Source organism: Nannospalax galili, unplaced genomic scaffold, assembly GCF_000622305.1.
Source record: "Nannospalax galili isolate Female #2095 unplaced genomic scaffold, S.galili_v1.0 scaffold611, whole genome shotgun sequence".
NCBI lineage: Eukaryota > Metazoa > Chordata > Mammalia > Rodentia > Spalacidae > Nannospalax > Nannospalax galili.
Window position 1 is genome coordinate 615157 of NW_008330486.1, and position 19605 is coordinate 634761.

Sequence of the window (19605 nt, forward strand, 5' to 3'; positions counted from 1 at the left end):
AAATGTATTGTATTTGAGGAGGAAGCATGGAAATTTACATCATATAATTAGTAGAGGTGATAAACATTACCATTAAAATCTACCAGATGACTTTATAGTCATACACAGGTGCCAAGGATCCAAGTGCAACCGACTATGACTAGTAATAATCAGATACATATTTATTTACCTTTTTATGAAAATATTTTTGGCAACCGAAGCTGGTTCAATGTATTAACTTGTCCAAGTTTTCCACTGTCAGGGCAACAGATGTGAACTTCATCTAGCTTGAACATAGAACACAGAAGAGCCTCTTCCATTTCAAAACTATAATTTCTAGCCCCCTAAAGAATTCCAATGATTCATGAAAATGAAGGTTTCTATAGTCTCCCTTTCAGGTCACTTCATAACTCATTCAGTAACTAGTCCTAACTTCCCTCAGACATTCCTCTTTTGTACAGGGGTTACTGTCTTTAAGACCACCTAGAGCAAAACATTCTCTATACCCTACAGTTTTTTTAATGAAAAAAAGAGAGTAATTTTGGAAGACACACCCAACACTGACATCTGGTCTTCACACTTGCTTGCCTGTATCCACACACACAAATACATACACACATGTATACACACATACAAAGTTAAAGACTCAAAAAAGCAGAGCTTCATGGAACTATGGGACACTTATTAAAGCTCTGACATAACTCTACTGGAAACCCAGAAAGGAAGGAGAAAGAAACAAAAGCAGTAAAAACTAAAACTCAGCATGGCAGGGCAAGCATGTGGTCCCAGCACTTGGGAGGCAGAGGCAGGAGGACCAGAAATTCAACATTATCCTTGGTTACATAATGAGTCTGAGGCAAGTTGGGCTATATGCAATGAAGGAAGGGAGGGAGGGAGGGAGGGAGGGAGGGAGGAAAATACAGAGAGAGGCAGGAGAGAAAAGGAAAAAGAGTAAGGTAGGAAAAAATAATTCAAGAAACAACGGTTGAAAACTTCCCAAACTTGCTGAAAGATATAAATTTATAAATTGAGAAATTCAGAAAACCAAAACAGGATAAATTAAATGAGAAATATTCATAGACAAACTGCCAAAAACATAAGTACAAAAAGAAATCTTGAAAGCAACCTGTTATTACAGGGGAGTAATCATATGGATTATCACAGACTTTTTTTCATCAGAAATTATGGAGAACAAAAAATGCATACAGAAACAAACTGTCAACATCAAGTTAATAAAGGTAAAATGAGTATGTTACTTTTAGACAAAGAAAACTGAAAATTTTTACCATTGACTTTCACTATACAAAACAATAAAGTTCTTTAATCTGAAGAAAGACATTGGAGAGAAATGAGGTATTTCAAGGATGAATTAAAAGTATGAGAAACGGATAGCTTATGAGCAAATATATGTGATTGTTGGGGCTGGAGAGATTGCTCAGTGGTTAAAAGCCTGACTGCTCTTGCAGAGAACCTGGATTCAATTCCCAGCACCCACATCAGGTATTTCACACCCACTTGTCACCCCAGTTCCAAGGGATCCAGCACCCTCTGGCCTCCATGGACACCTGCACACACATGAGGCACATAAACTCATACAGGCACACACACATACACATAAATGAAATAATGAAATAAACTTTAAAAATACGTGATTATTAAAGTACAAATGGTAATAACATACTGTAGGTTTCTAATATATACAACACAAGGATTTTTTTTTAATGGGGTAGGGGTAGATGAACTTATATTACTGCAAGCAAGGGTTAGAGAAGTAGCTCAGTGGTTAAGAGCATGTACTCTTCCTGCAAAGGATCACATAGACACATACACATATAAAGAATAAATCTTTTAAAAATCTATTTAGAAGAACAAATTAATGTGTATCAAGAGTATAATTAAATAAATAGAAAAGCAGGCATGCAACAGACAAAAATCAACACAGCCAAAAGATCAATAAAACTAATGACCCTAGGACTAGAGAGCTTGTCAGCGGTTAAGAACACCAGCTGCTCTTGCAGAGGACCCAGGTTTGGTTCCCAGCACCCACATGATGGCTAACAACCATCTGTAACTCCAGTTTCAGGGGATCTGATGCCCTCTTCTGGCTCCCACAGGCATTGCACAACATGAGTACACTTACATGTGTACAGGCAAAACACATACACATTTAAAAAAATTTTTTAATTGATGACCCCCTAGCTAGACTGACTGAAGATAAGGAGAGAGAGAGAGAGAGAGAGAGAGAGAGAGAGAGAGAGAGAGAGAGATCTGGGAAAGGACAATGAGGAAAACCCAAACTATAAATTCTTAGTGGAAACCATAGGCAAAGATTTCTAAGAAGATAGAAACCATAAGCCATAAAAGAAAAAATGGCTAATTGAACTTTATCAAAAATGAAAATATTTTCAATTTTTAGAATGAAAAAAAAATGGTTCAACGCATAGACTGGCCAAAGAGTTAGATTCCAGAAAGATGAAGAACTTTTTCAAATCAATATGAAAACTAAAATTCAGTATAATAAAGGGCAAAGATTTGAACAGCTAAAAACCCCAGCATATAAATGGCTAACAAGCACACAGAAAGATACCCAGAAAGAAAAGCTGTTCAACATCACCAGTAACCAAATGAAGATATCACATCCCCCACCCCAATGGCTACATTAAAAACAAACAGGGTGGGGGTGGGAGAGGTGGATCTCTAGAATTCATTGGCCAGCCCACCTACATCTATAGTGTTTTGAAATCTGAAACTTTTTCAGTGCTGACATGATGCTCAAAGTTTCAGATTATGAAGCATTTCCCATTTTGGATTTTGGGGTCAGGGATGCTCAGCTAGTAACTTCTATGCAAATATTCCAAAATCCAAAACAGGGCAATCGAAGCACTAGGACCAGAAGTCAAGGGACTTTCAGTCAAGAGGCTCAATCTGTGCATGTGTTAAACATATGCAGTTTATACAAACTAGACAAAACCAAGTTGATAAGAGAAAATAAAAAGCAAGTTATGAGAGGGAGGGGCATGTTAAGAGAGCCCTTAAAAATAAAATTGGTTGGATTTGACACTGTGAAGCTGTGAAATCGATTGAAAGGAAATGACTGAACAGACTTGCATTCCACAGAAGACTCTTCTGGACTGAGAAGTGAATTGCTGTGTTTTCCTGCTTTCAAATACCACCACCTTGTGTTTAGACGTGTATAATGACTACTACAGGGTGCCTGGACGAACCTGGAGTGGTCTCTTTGGGCACTTGGAATTGCCTCACATGTGCATGGCAGTCACCTCCTTCTCCAGTTCCTTCCAAGGAAGCTGAAACAGACTACGCAGGAACAACTCTAAGAAAACCTTAGGCGGAGCCCTGTGCCCAGGGAACGGCCCAAAGACACACAGAGTCCTGACGATGTTCCACAGACATGCCACAGGGGTGTGCACAGGACTGTGTGTGTTAAGGACAGGGTGGACAAAACCCAGACTTCAGGCTCCTTTATCCGACTGTCACTGTAAGTTTAAGATTTTCAGCAGAGAAAAATATAATGGAATGCATTTCAGAAAGTTTATCATTCATTAAGGAATTTAGGCTTCTAATTTTACTTTAGAAACTTGAAAAAAATTACTCTTCCTAATTTGGTGTGTATTTCTGAGGTACACATACATGTAAAACCCAATAACTTTAAACATCAGTAAGGGTAAATAATATATCCAAGGACTAACCACCTTCTCTATTTTAAAAGAGAAAAGATTCTAGGTCATCACCTTGACTTAGGGAAGGGCCAGACCTTTTCTCTGAGCCCAGGATCAGGTAGTGTTCTCCTGGGCTGGCTGTCTAGGTGTGATTTGAAAAACATTATAAAGCCAACAATAATGGGGGCTGGAGAGATGTCTCAGTGGCTAAGAGCACTGGCTGCTCTTGCAGAGGACCTGGGTTTGAGTCCGACACCCATATGGCAGCTAATAACCATTTGTAACTCCAGTTCTAGGGAAATCCAACACCCTCTTCTGAATGCAGGCACTGCACAACATGGGTGCACTTGCATTCCCACAGGCAATACACTCATAGACAAAAATAAAAATAATAAATAAAATATATTTTTAAAAAGCCAACAATGCTTTCAAACATTAAAATAAAAGTAATCTCAGTGATAGCATGAGTCTTTCCTTCTTCCTCCTGCCTTTCTAAAAGATGGAGCCGCTGAGCCCAGACAGTGAGTGGAATGATCTGCTCCTGTTCATGTATAGATAAAGGCAGAACATAGTCAAAATATCTCCTCTCAGGCATATCCAACCTTTGAGGTTGCAACCCAATGCTGTCACCCTCAGAGTTCAAACTTGAGAACTGTGAAATCAAGTGACTAAAAAAAAAAAAAAACCGCAAAATAAATCTCTTTGTGTGTGTATCTGTATCAGTGCTCATGCATGTGGCAGTCAGAGGTCAACCTCAAGGGTCATTCCTCAGGCACCACCCACCTTGTTTTATGGAACAGGGTCTCTTGCTGGCCTTGATTTCACTGAGTAGTCAAGGCTGGTTGGCCAGCAAACTCCAGGGACACCCCCCTGCCCCCATCTCTAGTGTTGGGATTACAAGAGCATGTCACCACATTCAGCTTATTATATGAATTCTGGAGGTTGAACTCAGGTCCCCTCATGACATTTTAGGTAAGTTTATGATTTTGTGTTGGGCCACATTCATAGCTATGCTCAGCTGTGAACTATTGTGAGATGAACACATATGAGCCCTACAAGAGGCACACAGCTAGCTCTTGTGAGCCAGGAGAAATCAGTTCCGGCATGCCACTGTCCACTCCCCTAGGGCTGTGGGGCAGGACTAGGCTAAGACAAGGGTGTGTAAGAGCTCAGGATCATCACTCATTTATCTATCCTCAGGTATTTTCTTACAGCAACAGAAAACTGTCTATAGGTAGATCATGAAATAATTATGATACAGAAGCAAGCTGAATCTGATAAATGCCTTGTGTTCATGACAACACTTAAAGGCAAAATTAACACAGTATATAAGGTAAATAAATTAAATTTTGTCACCATATGGTACCCAAGATGGTTTTATAATAGAAAAGTAGGGTGACTTTAAGATATGTTAAATTTTTATTGATTTTTAAACTAGGAAGTATTTATAAGGTTATGTGGTTTATTAACTATATGTCTGTTTATAATATCACTGTGCTAAGTTAGATTAATAAAAAGAAGTGAGGATCAACTCACCCCAAGACTTCCCCGCAAACAGAAGGATGGCTCAGCATTTATAAGCACACAACAATCAGGTGGAAAGAGGGGCAGCAATTCATTGGTGTTAGTAGTCACACACAGCCAGCAGGAATAAGTCAGTAGAGTATATGTATAATGCTTTTAAGCCAGGCATCATGTCACGTGCCTATAATTCTAGCGCTGGGGAGGAGGAGACAGGAAGATTCCTGGGATTCACTGGCCAGGCAGCCTAGCTTACTTGGTGATTTCCATGCCAGTGAGCGACCCTGTCTCAAAAAAAGGTATACAGCCCTCCTGAGGAATGACACTCAAGGCTGTCCTCTGGCCTCCACGTGAACACACACACACACACACACACACACACACACACACACAAAATACTAAAGTAAAATAGTAGCCTTAGGAGGGGACAAAGAAAATTAACAGACATAACGAAGAAATTAATTAAATCCAGGATATTTCATATTTTAGAATATTTAAAACTGTTTATTGTTAAAGTTTGTCATGTGATGTATTTTATGTTTCGTCTGCTGTTTAAAGCCAGTATGTGACTTAGTTGAGGGAAATCAGCCATATTAAATTTGCACTGGATTTAAATAGTTTTAGGGAAATTAGTCAGCTTTATAATCAGTGTTTAAATACCCAAGAAAAACTGGGTTTCATAGTCTTGTTGATGAGATTTGCATACCCTCCTGAATCCTTGGACACTTCTACTTCCTGACACATCACTTTTGCGATCTTCACCTAGTGCTTCTGGGAACACCAGAGGACCAGTCTTACTGCCGTTAGGTTAGTCGAAAAGCCAGAAGCCCAGAACCCAGTCACTTAATGGGCAGGGAGTTAGTGAATGCCCTATCCTCTGGCCTCCGGGAAGGGATGACTCAAGCTAGTGCACGGCATGTCCCAGAGACTCCAAGTGCCATAAGCCACAGCTGCCCACAGTGGTCACCTGCTGCAGAAGGGCCCATTTACTGATGGTCAGCTTCCTTTCCTAGCCTTGTTTCCCCACACCCTGACTGAGGCTTCCTGGAGTCACACCCCTCCCCACCCCCAACTAAACTCACATGTACATCTCAGCAACTCAAACCATGAGCTGAGATGAATAATCTGAGCATTAAGCAAAGCATGTGTTTGTAAGCCTCCTCCTGGGGCACCGGTGCACACCCCCGCCCCGCCGGACATTCTAGGAGAGTTTGGGAGTGCCACAGACAGAGGCAAGGTGAGCACCCCCTGGGGGATCTTCTGTCTCTCCTGTCAGCGGCTCTTTCCGCTCTTCTGGAGCTCCTTCTCTCTTGGACACATGAATCTTCCAGGATACTCTTACCTGTCACCAGGGAAGGTGTGATTCTGTACCACCAGGCCCGTAAACACAGAGAAGATGAAATTTCAGAAGGAAATCTCAGAAATAAACATGCTGATCAGAGGCTGGTGCTGGGAACCAGAGGAGGCAGCACATACCTGTAATTCTACACTTGGGAGGTAGAGGCAGAGGGTCAGGAGTTCAAGGTCAGCCTTGGCTACACAGTGAGTTTGAGGCCAGTCTGGGCTATATGAGCAAAGCAAGCAAGCAAACAAATAAACAAACAGGTTGGCACTGGACCCAGTGACTATGGATGGCAAGACATGAATGGGGAGAGAAAACTATTTACTCAGTTTCAAGAGACAGACTCTTGGACCTTGGATCTGATACCAGGCCCCAAGCAGGCCTGTGGGGCTCCTGGTGGCAGCCACAGGTAGCCCCTCCAAAGCACAGTGACTGAAGACCTGTTCTGCTATGTCTGCCAGCAGGCAGGAAAGAGGTAGGCTTTGGATTCAGGCTCACTATTTCCATGGTAACCATGGGCAGGAAATGATGTCCTGGAAACTCAAGTTTCCCTACATTTAAAACATGGAAAATATCATTTAATTCAGAGAGCAGTCCTTTTAATAAGGAAAGAACAAGTTAAGAAGTGAGTGTTCGAGCTAGGTGTGGTGGGTGCACACCTTTAGTCCCAGCACACGGGAGGCAGAGGTAGGTGGACCTCTGTGAGTTCAAGGCCAGCCTGGTCTACATAGTGAGCTCCAGGCCAGCTGGGGCTACAGGGAGACCCTGTTTCAAAAAAATAAAACCTAAAAATTTACAACAACTTTTGGAAGAGATGTATCCTTGCTCCGGAAATTATTATTGAATATGTTAAAGCTGTAATGAAATGTTTCTTCTAATCTTGTGGTTATTAAATTTAAAAAAACAAAATAAATAAAAAAATAAAACAAAGAAGTGAGTTCCCAGTATGTGCCAGGCATTTCCTGTGCATTCTCAGGATTGCTGGGCACATAGATGTACAGGTGCAGTTATAATCCCACTTCATAATTATAAGGGGCTTTCCCCATCATATGGCTCATAAACAGAGCCAATGTTTGCCCTGGGGTAGGTCTCATTCCACTCTTCACATCTGTGTTATAGAGATCACATGGAAAGTAACTAGCAACATCAACACACAGTAGACACTCCATAAATGTGCTTTCTTGCCTTTCTCCTTGCTTCACTGTTGTGCTCTGGGCTGTCTCCTGGGGGAAACAGACAAGGACAGGTGCTTGGCAAAGCAGCTCTTCATGGAGCCACAGAAGGCAAAGGCTCTGTGCAAAATTCTTTAAAAAAGCCTTTGGGACTTTGGCTTCCTCTATTAACACCTAACCTCCTAAGAGGCTTCCAACACCATAATTTCTTTTCCTGAAACTGCCATAAAATCCCCCAAATGTCTTTCAAAAAGCCAGGCAAAAATACAAAGCAACTTCAAGATGCAAGTCAAATTAAGTCACCTCTAAAGCATGTTTACTCGATGTAACAGAAGAAGAGCACTGGATTAGGAGTCCGTCCTAGAGCCAGCCATTTCCTAGCCCTTCCAAGCACGGGCAACACCTCTCCCTTCAGTCTGCCTCTGCTTTTCCATTTATTCACACAGAGACCAAAACCCAAAATCTCTCGCCTTTTCTTAAGCAGCAGAGAAAACCATGAGAGGAATGCATGTGTAAATCATTCACAAATTATAAAGTCCTATAGAAGTGTCAGGAATTGCCAGTACTGTCAGCAAATCAGACCTGCTGAAGAAATTCTTAATAAGACAAAGTAGAGTGTTCGAAAAGGCAGCAGTGAGCGGCAGGCTGGAGTGAGGAGAGAGAGAAAGTAAGAAAAAAGAGCTGTCAGGAGCTCATTTGTGGAGCTGGCAGTTAACCTTCAATCAATTTTATAAGGCCAGGAAACAGCCATATTTTTAATTAAGTGTCCACAGCAGGATCAGCAACATAAAATTTAATGGTAGGAAGACTCGGGCTAAAAGAAGCACACCGTCTTACCTCTCCTTCCAGGAAAGATATCTTCTCTAAAAGCTGTAATATGAGGAGCTGTTTCTGTTGCACCTTCTTCTTTAATGATTCAATCTAGAAAGAAGACGGTGGAGAACAGTTAAACAGAAGTGTAGAATTGTATGACTGAAGACAGTCAGTGGGGAGAAACACTGTTGCTTGTTTGAATAGAACCTGCACATAGATTAATTTTTAGTTTTATTCTTTTCTTTTTGAGGTAGGGTCTCACATATCCCACACTGGCTTCCAACTTGCTATGCAGCTGGGCATGCCCTTGAACCTCTGATTTTCCTGCCTCCACCTCTGGAGTGCTGGGATTCCAGGTGCGGGCCATCATGCCTGGTTTACGAGGTGCTGGGGATTGAACTCAGGGCTTCATGTGTGCTAGGCAAGCACTCTATGAACTGAGCTACATCCCAGCCCTTACATACAGAATCTTTGTTTCCTTAACCAGTGCTGACTGAGAAGTTCTGATAACGGAATTCTGAGACACAGAGCTGTCCTGTTGGGTTTGTTTAGCTCAGCATCTCCATCCTGTACTGTGTGGCCATTAGTAACATGCCCTGACGATCCACGGACCATGCTTCAGGATGCACACATACAACTCAACAGAAATTAATTACCTGGCCTGAACTGATGAAGCAAGTTACATTTCAAACATTCAGTTATGTTATTTCTCTCAATAGATTCGTATCTGTTCAACCAGGTGTCAAAAGTTTGCCTTGGGGTAAGGATCACCAAAAGTAATAATGGAATTCAGAGGGCAGAGAACTCATGGGAGAAGATTACAGCAAGGGGAATTGGCTTCCAGAGCAGACCCGGGCTGCACCGCACCTTTGTCTGTTAACATGACACATGCTGGAAGCCTCTTGGCTTTTCATTTAGGTATCATGTTTCCCCGAACAGACCAGAGGTTCTCAAAAGCAGGAAGTAGGGTGCTTGTGTCAGGCCCTGTTTTAAACAGCAGTGAGAAGAGTGTGTAGATTCAGTCAACAGCAAGCTAACTTTCTAACAATTCTGCATCTTTGAGAATGCAGACACTCAATTTAAAAAATATTTAAACTGGCATGATTATCATTGACGAAAACCCCTAGAGATAACAGGAAAACCGCATGGGCAGCTTTTTACTCTCTCCTCAGGAGTCTCATTTTTAGCAACAGATCCCAAAGACCACACAGAAATATAAAATCATTTGGACATAGGGTTTTTGTTTTTAGAAAACACCGGACAAACTCCATTAATAAGAGCCTAGTTTAATAACCCTACAGTACATTTCAACAGTGGAAGTCTATGTAACCTTCAAAAATAAAGATCTCTAAAACAAGCTGAGCGTGGTGATGCATGCCTTTAATCCCAGCACTGGGAGGCAGAGGCAGGGGGACCTCTGAGTTTGAGATCAGCCACCTGGTCTATTAAAGGAGTTCCAGGCTAGCCAGGGTCACATAGTGAAACCCTGTCTAAAAACCACAAAAATCTCTAAAACACTGATATGAGAGACTTTAGAAACATGGCAATCAAATGTAAAGGTATGTGCAGTGGCTGGAACAAGCCAGCAGGAAAAATACACTTTGGAAATTTGTATTACATGCTGGTATTAAGTGATGTTAGAGAACTGGAGTATGTTAGAGAACTGGATGTTGTGATTATATTATAAGCACATTTTAGACAGGCACTGTGAAGGAGGTGGGAGACATATACACATAAAACGGAACACAAAGGTAAAAAGAAAAGAGCGGCCAAAAAGGGGCAAACGCAGCTGGATGGGCCATTTGTTCAACCTGGGGCCTCACTGGTTATTTTCTTCATTCTGGGTACACTGGACACTCTCTCTATAGACAGACGGACAGACCGAAAAAGACAACACCCCTAGCCCAGGCTGGCCTCAAACTCGCTAAATAGCTTGAACTGATCCGCCTGCCTCCAGCTTCGCAGTGCTGCAGTTACAGGTATGTGCCGCCACACTCTGTTTAGGCTGTTCTAGGGATCAAACCCAGGGCCTGTGCATGTCAGGCAAGCATTCTACCAACTGAGCTGCATCCCACCCCTCATTTCACATTTTTATTATTAGCTATTTTAAACTGTATGTGATATCAAGATATATTAACCTCTGGAAAGAAAAGCAAGCCATATATAATAGAACCTAAGAAACTTAAGAGAAAATGTTTAGTGTTGAGAATAATTAAATAAATTATCAATTAAAGAGAGTAATGAGTTACCTCTTAATACCTCTTAAATTTGCCCCAAAGTAGTGCCTGAAGAGGCCAGTGTTGGCAGGCCTGGGAGGGACAGACACTCATGTGTTGCAGGTGGCACTGTAAATTAGAATGACCCTTCAGGCAATTTAGCAATAAATATTAAGAGCCATAAAGCTGTTCAGACCCTTTGACCCACTAATCCCACTCCTGGGAATTTGTCCTAAGGAAATAATTCAAACATAGGAAAAAAGCTGTATATAGAAAGATGTTCTTGCTTCCATTATTTATAATAGAGAGAAAATGGAAATAGCCTTAATGTGTAGCACTAAAGGAGCCGGCCATAAATTATGAGGTATCAATATGATGGAGCATATTACACAAACGCTAAAAACAAACGTATTGCAAAATGGAGAAAAAAATGTTTATAAAAAGCTTCGAGGATCAGAGAAACAAAAGCTTTTAAGTGGGTGCTGGGACTCAAACCTATGTCCTATGCTTTCATGGCAAGTATTTTACTGACTGAGCCATCTCCCAGCCCTTGAGATTTTTTAAATGAACTTGTAGTTGTTTTATTTATTTTTTCCTTTAGTGGTAATGGGATTCTACCCAGGGTCTTGTGCACGCTAGGCAAGTGCTATACCACTGAGCTATTACCCTAGACCTAAACCTACTTTTAAAATCTTCATGTGACTGCTGAAATGGGTTCTGAAATTCAATAAAAGGGTCTAAAATGGTGAGTCAAATAACATAAAAAATACCTTCGAACACCCCTCTGCCCCTGCCTCTGAAGGACTCTGAATGACTTTTAGATCAAGGAAAGGGAAAGATGTAGTTTCATTTGTACACTGAAAATCAGGCCACAGACAACAGCAGGGTCCTGGGGAGTGACCGGCTCATGGGAAGATGAGACGCTCCTGCTGATCACTGCCCTCTAGAGTCCACTTTAAAAATGACATTGGCCCTCCACAGCTGTGGCTCCTGAATTCTCAGGTTCAGATTAACAGATCAGAAATGTTTTAACTTAATCGTTTCTGTCTTAAACATGGACAGATTTTGTTCTTTCTTGTTAGCATTCCTTAAATAATACAGTATAGCAACTATTCCCAGAACATTAGCATTTTACTAAGTCTTCAGTGTCTAGATGTTTAAAGTGCATGGGGCAAGGTATATAGGCTATACACTGATGCAGCACCAGTAAAAGACTTAAAATTCTCGGATTTGGGTTTCCATGGAGGATTCTAGAACCAGATGCCCATAGATAATAGGCAACAGCCATAAATCAATACAAGGCAAAGACACCACCAGGAAAGAGTGTCAGAGAAAATTTGGGGAGCTCTTCTGAGAAAGGAGAGGCTGGTGCCACTCTGAGGGAGCATCTGGTTTGGGGAGGGAGAAAGGGCCGTGAAAAGGATTTCGGGGTGCAGAGGCTTCTGGCACAAGGCTCACAGTTTTAAGCAAGAATACTTCCTGAAGCCATAAGGCTATGATGTTAAATGGACGTTCTTTGTGCACACTGGCAGCAGTCCTTGGGTGTTTCTTACAGAGACACTTTGTCCAGAATGTTCTGTGCCCAGAACTAACTTGCTCAAATCAAAAGAAAGAAAGAGAAAGAAAGAAAGAAAGAAAGAAAGAAAGAAAGAAAGAAAGAAAGAAAGAAAGAAAGAAAGCAAGCAAGCAAGCTCAGGCTGGCCAAGGCCTGCAGACCCTACAAAAAGCACCAACTCTGCACCCCAGCTTGGACTGGCCTGGGCATGCAGTCTCTGCAACAGCTCAGTCAGTGCTTCACGGTTTGATGGTGCACTAGCAATCAGATATTGCTACAGAAGATGGTGACTACTTTAAATTTTTTTAATTATTTATTTATTTGTTTGTGTATGCATGAGCACAACGTGTGTGTATGTGTGTGTGTGTGTGTGTTGTGTGTGTGTGTGTGTGTTGAGGTTATGGAACAACTTGTGGGAATGGGTCTCTCCTTCCACCCTGTGGGTCCTAGGAACTGAACTCAGATTGTCAGGCTTGGTAGCAGTTACCTTACCAATTGAGACATCTCGCTCTAAATTTCTACTTTTAAAAAGCTTTGAAACATTGGTTCATGGGACACCTTGAGTATGAAACGTGTTTGAGACTTGGTTTCTACTGTGTGACTACCAGAATTCCAATCCCTGTAGACTGATTTCCTAAAAATAAACATGTCATCTTTGTGTTCTGAATGAATGAATACATCTTTCTATCCTTAACTAATTCATCTCTTAAGACTTCAAGGGGAAGATACTCTCGAACAACTCTTGGAGGCCCTAGATGTCCTTGCTAACCATGTGTTCCCAAATTATCCCCCAAATCAGAGGCCCCTGGGAAATCCAGGGTACGATGAAGCTGGCACATGAGTGAAATTCATTAGGTGCATTTCCTGCTACTCGTTTTGCTTTTGCTTTTGGTTTTTATTTCAAGACAGTCTCATGTATCCCAGGCTGGCCTCAGACTTACAATAGCTAAAGATGACTTTGAACTTCTGATCCTCCAAGTGCTAGGAATACAGGCGTGCACCACCATACCAGGTTGATGTGATGCTAGGGATGATGTCCAGGGCCTCCTACGTGCTAGACAAGAACTCTTGCCAACTGAGCTATATCCCATCCCCTCTTTGCTATCACCTTTTTTTTTTTTTTTTTTTTTTGAGAAAGGGTCTCACATAGCCAAGACTGGCCTGGAACTCACTGTATACCCACAGACTTTGAGCTCCTCCTGATCCTGCTGACTCCATTTCTAAATGCTAGGATTACAGGTATGCTCTACCACCTAGGCTTCTGGGACACCTCGATGCATTCCAATTTGTAACGTGGCCTTCAGGAGGCTTAATTACCCTTCAGAAAAGTTGCATTTAGGTCTAGCTGTCACCAAGTGGTGATAAATGGCCCAGGTTACTGGGCTTAAGTCAGGGTATTAAGAAGAAGTTGAAATACTCACTTTCCATAGACTACTTAGACAAAAACTAATCTCCCTTCATCAACTGAAGTTAAATGTCACACTGCAGTCCAGTTCTAGGTCTCCTTTATAGATTCTTACTGTTACTTGGAAGCTTTCAACCTATCTTACCAGGATGCTTTTTAAGTCCTGTCTCCATTAGCATGGCACTTTAGAACTCTCATTAGATTGATGAGATCTTTCAGGATACCAAGTTTCTAAGCCTTCAGACTGATTTTATACCTAAAGGGGAGGGGAAATAACAGTTCCAGCTTGTTAAAACTGATCATGGCTTTTCTTCTCTGGAGCCACAGCTGAGACACCTGTATCTGTAGTTTGAGCTAAGTATTCACCCATAATTGTCTATTGTTTCAGGGGAGCTCACAACCTGCACATTTTTCAAAAAGGGGTGTGTGTGTGAGAGTGTGTGTGTGTCTGCACGCGCACGCACGTGCATGCACAGGTACCCAAGAAGGACAGAAGGGGGCACCAGATCCCCTGAAGCTGGAGTTACAGGTGGTTGTGAGGGACCTTATATGGGTGCTGGGAACAGAACTCAGGTCCTCTGCAAAAAGCAGCAAGTGCTCTTAACCACTGATCTGTCTCCCCAGCACCCCTTGCACATTTTTATAAACTGCCTTGGAAACAGTTAATGGAAGGAGTCCTCCCAATTTGTTTCAGAAAGACTATCAAAATAAAATCATATAAAAATTTGGTAATAGAGTTAGGGAGATAGCACAGTCTGTAAAGTGGTTGGAAGACCAGAGTTGGAGCCCCAGAACCCACATTTTAAAAAGGCCAGGGGTGGTGGTTCATGCCTTTAATCCCAGCACTTGGGAGGCAGAGGCAGATGGATCTCTGTGAGATCTACTCCAGCCTGGTCTAATAGCAAGATTCAGGCCAGCTGGGGCTACAGGGAGACCCTGTCTCAAAACAAAACACACAACAACAACAAAAGCCAGACACAGTGGTGAGCACTTGCAATTCCAGCATTCAAAGAGGCTAAGGCAAGGGGACTGCCACAAATTCCAGGCCAGCTGAGGCCACAGAGCAAGCTCCAGACTAGCCTAGGCTACAGTGTGAGATTCTGTCACAAAGAAATGAACACCCTGATGATCAAAGGAGTTCACATTGAGACAAAGACAAGCCAGCTCTGATGGTGACAGCTAGGTTTCGGTGAAACTCATAAATGAGAGGCTGGCCAAAACAGGGAAACTGTTGAAATAATTGGGGCTTCATGACTGAGGCTCCTACCCAGGCAAAGGGTGCCTTTCAGTCCAGAGTTACTGGTCAGAGCTTAAAAAAAAAAAAAAAAACAAGCTTAACCAATCAGAAGCCAACAACTAGCCTCTAATTAGCAATTCCACCAATCAGAAGTCACTACTGAACCAGAAGTCACCAATGAATCTCTAACTAGGATTTCAGCAATCAGAAAATGCCAATTTACTTCTAACTAGGTACTTTCTAATTTAACACATCACATACAGAAACATATATATTTCTTTAACTTAGGTCAGGATCACATATATTCAAGGCTGGCCTCAAACTCCCTGTGTAACTGAGGATGGCCTTGAACTTCCGATCCCTGCTTCCATCTCCAAAGCGCTAGTGTTACAGGCCTGCACCACCATGCCAAGTTTATACTGGGGATCAAACCCAGGGCTTCATGGGTGAGAGGCAAACAGTCTACCAACTAAGCTACATTCCCAGATCTCAATATTCTCTGTATTTTGCTTCAGACAACAGCTCACATAAGCCTTCTCCCTCGTGCCACCTGAGAAGCCCTGTACTGAACCAGTTCTGCATGGCGCTGCCAGATTCATGAATGTCTACTTGCCAGATTCATTAATGGCTACTTGGTCAAATGAACTGTTTAGAACTAAAGACAAAACAAAACAAAAAAAGTCGACATTTGATTCAACTGTTTAAAATCTTGTAGTGGAAAGAGAAATAAAATTTTAAAGCCAGACTATGTTTATGGCCTTTTTGCTATTTTCTGTGAAATCTGTTTTATTTAGTGTTCATTTTGATTTAAGGAATAGCCAATTAAGGCCTCAGGCACAGGTGTTCAAGACCAGGGTGTGAGGGCCATGTGCACATGTGCCATCAGCAGCACACCAGGGTGTTATTCCTTCCTGTGAACCCTCATCTACGAAGACTTTCTACTTTAAACTGCATTTAGGAAGAAATAGTTTGTTTTCCTCACTGAAATGTTTGTCAAAGATGCATAAATGCTAATTCACATTTCTAAACAAAATGAATACTCATGGAGTTATGAACTCTAGATCAAAATAAAGCAACATGATACTTTGAGTCCCCCTAGCCTTCTCAGAGGAAATATACGTGTTCTTTGAAAACTTGAAACTTCCACGAGGAAATAGCTCAAAAATTCCCCAATACTATTTTCAAAACCATTAGAGATCCATCAGTGAGTCAGTGATCTCACATAGCAAGAGTGTGAACAGGACAAGGAAGAACCTTCTAGAACTCACTCAAGCTTTCATGTCTCCCTTTGCTCTCTTTTGTCCTGGAAGGACTTTATTTTTGTTTTTCCTTTCTTTTTTAAAGACTTATTTTTATTTATGTGTACGTGTGTGTCTGTGTGTCTGCCACGTGTGAGCAGCTACCTGCAGAGGCCAGAAGAGGGCACCAGCTGCCCCGGAGCTGGAGTAACAACAGGTGTGAGTCACTGGATATGGGTGCCAGGAATTGAACTTAGATCCACTGCAAGAGCAGCCAGCACTCTTAATTGCCATCTCTCCAGCCCCCAGAGCCTTGATTTCAACCTGACCTCTTGCTCCATCCACTAGCTGACAAACAGTTGTCTCCCACATCCTCAGCAAAATATGGGCCATGCCACACCATAAAAAGGAATATAACTGACATTTTACTTCTTCTTCTGAACAGTTTTGTTTCAACTTCCCTTAATTCCATTCTGGCAGTCTCTTGTGCTGTCATTTCATAGTTATATTTTGGAGTTTTGGTTGGTTCTTTTTTTTTTTTTATTTGTGGTGCTGCAGATTGAACTCAGGGCCTTGTGAATGTAAAGCAAGCACTTTGTTACTGAACTACATCCCCAGCCCTTTTAGGTATATATTTAAATTGCATTCTCCCTAATTAAAAAAAAAAAGTCACCACAAAAATGCAAGAATGAGGGACTGAAGAGATGACTCAGTGGTAAAGAGCACTGGCTACTATTGCAGAGGACCTGGGTTCAGATGCCAGCACCCACAAGGTGGCTAACAACCATCCATAACTCCAGTTCCAAGGGATCCAATGCCTTCTTCTGGCCTCTGTGGAGCACAGGCACATATGTGGTGCACTTATATACATGCAGGCAAAATACACACAAAATAAAAATAAAACCTTTAAAAAGTGCGAGAATAAAGTTATTTTTCTTAGTTTCTTTTTGAAAAAAATAAATAATGCATAGAACAATACAACAAGACCAGAATGTATCTTGTGCTAATGCCGCCTGAAAGATTTCATAAGGACAAGGAAAAGGGTCCATTACCTCATCAGGGGAGGGAATGAATCAAGGTCCCAACCAAACGAAACTGAAAAATTGCTAAATGAAGCTCTGAGTGGGGAAAATGAAAAATCAATGAAGGCACAGAGGAGAAAGGGGGCATTTTTCATCTTCATGGGGCTTGAGTGAGCTGGTGGAAATCCACTTTCAATTAATGTGTCTTGTGGCATTCAGCCAGGCTGGATATGAACAGGGTACATATTTTAATCAATTTTTTTCTATTAAGTTTGAAGTAATATATAATAATAGAACGAGCTGAAATGGGCTTCTGAGGTAAAATAACCTGATTTGGTTTGATTTCTATCTTAGATTAATGATAACGTGGCTTCTCAGAGAACAGCATGCAGATCCTCTTGGGTGCCTAAGAAAGACTTGGCTATTGAGATGTCAGAGAATACATGGGCTTACAAATGTCGGTACACGCACTGGATTAAGGGAGGAAGAAGTGTCCTGGGTCCAGGCCTTGGCTGGACTAGCTTGTGATGCTCAGAAACAACCCTGAGTAGTTGTCCCTTCAGGTTCCAAGAAGCTAGCAGGGCTGATACATCATCCTCAGTCCTCCTGATGCTGAGGCCCAGGCTCTTTTTATCCACATCCTGCTGTTCAGAGGTTCACCTGCTACTATCCTCCTGGGGACCACATCTTAATACCACCATACAGCCCTAGAAAAGAGACTGGGCTGTAGAAAATGTCGGTGTGGGATTTTTCCCTTACAAAAGACCTGCTAGGGGCTATTATTCAAGAAAGAGAAAGAGAGAGAGAGAGAGAGAGAGAGAGAGAGAGAGAGAGAATACACATATGTGCCTATGTGTTAGTGCACGTGCACAGAGACCAGAGGTTGCCATCAAATGTGTTCTTCCATTGCTCTTCACCTTATTTTTGAGACATAGTCTCTCAGTGAACCTGGAGCTTCCCAATGGCTAGACAGGGTGATCAGCAAGTCCATGGCTCTTCCTGTCTCTGACACATGCTGCTACACAGTTTTTTATGTGGGTGCTGGGGATTTGAACTCAGGTCCTCATTCAGTATTTTACCAACTGAGCCATCTCCCCAGCTGCCCCCAACACTTTTATTTTCTGAGACAGGGTCTCCGTTAGCCCTCAAACTAAAGGAAACTAGCCTCAAACTCACTATGTAGCTGAAGATGACCTTGGGCCTCTGACCCTCCTGCCTCTATCTACCAAGTGCTGGGATTACAAGCTACAAGCATGTGCCTCCACACCCAGCGGGGGCCCTGCCTCTTTAAGCTACTCTTTTTAGCCCCTGTGGAGGCAGGCGGAAGGAGGAGGGCAGCAAGGGCTCATCTGTCCCTTTCTTGAGTGGATGGCATTTCAGAGAGAAGACCCCAGATGCTGAACAGGACTCTCTGGGGAGGGAACTGTCTCAGAACAGTGCAATGCACCTATTCACAGCAGGCACAAAGCTGATGCTAAAAATGGTATATTCAAAATGTTCCTAAAGTCCATGTGCCGTGAGTACAAACCCGGCCAGTGCTAGCCAGGGTCTCCTGCCTCCTTGCCTCTTCTTCCCTGTTACTAGCGAGCATCCCAGAAGTCACTCTGACCCCATCAGGCCTTGCTCTTGGCTGGCGTCTACCACCCACACAACAGGCTCTAATCTACATTTACAGCCTCTTCCTTTGCACTTCCTCCCCTAATGCAGTCAAACTGGACCCAGGCCTAGACTCACCCTATACTTTCTGGTCTCTAACATTTTTGTTTTTATTTCCATTACGTCTTATCTGGCAAGGCCTTTTCCACCCATTCAATCCCTGTCTAGAAAAATCCAACCCATCCTGCAAAATGTAGTCAGACACTGCCTCCTCCCTGAAGCCACATGAGAACTGGTTCATATTTGGAGGCACGGAGGTGATAGGCTCATGGTATGCACCCTGCCAGTCCAAACCACCACTCTCATTTCATTGATAAGGAATCAGAGTATTGGAAAGGATAAGGAATTTGCTCAGGAGACAAAGCCTAGTAAGGAACAGAGGCAGGTGCAAGGCCAGATTTCATTTCCTTGGAGCCTACGGCATGTTGTCCCTGTTCTGTGTTTCCAGCACACATCACTTAGAACTGGGCTGATGGTTTACCATGATCTCCCTCACCTTCTGATGAGCGTAAATGTCAGTCAAAAAGTCACCCGAGGGCAGGAACTCATGTCCATGTTTGCACCTGCTTTACAAGTGGCCCTTCTTAAATGCTTGCTGACGGTCTCAGCCTTCTCCTGATAAGCTAGGCCTGGCTCCTCCTCATCCCCATGCCCACTCCCAAGCCCAAGGATGTGGTGGCGGAGGGGCAGGACAAGAATAATTTTCAAAGACAATGGTACAGGGGAAAAATTTCCAGCTTGATGAAGGTGTTAATGGGGGGGGGGGGGAATC

At 42.4% G+C, this 19605-nt stretch overlaps 1 protein-coding gene across 1 annotated transcript in view; it reads right to left on the reverse strand.

Moving 5' to 3' along the window:
• The window catches only part of Myzap (myocardial zonula adherens protein), a 106724-nt gene that overhangs the window by 18238 nt on the left and 68881 nt on the right, over window positions 1-19605 (reverse strand). Inside the window, exon 11 of the mRNA XM_008847476.3 lies at window positions 8529-8612. Within this exon, the coding sequence (XP_008845698.1) occupies window positions 8529-8612 (84 nt within the window). The remainder of the gene's footprint in view (window positions 1-8528; window positions 8613-19605) is intronic.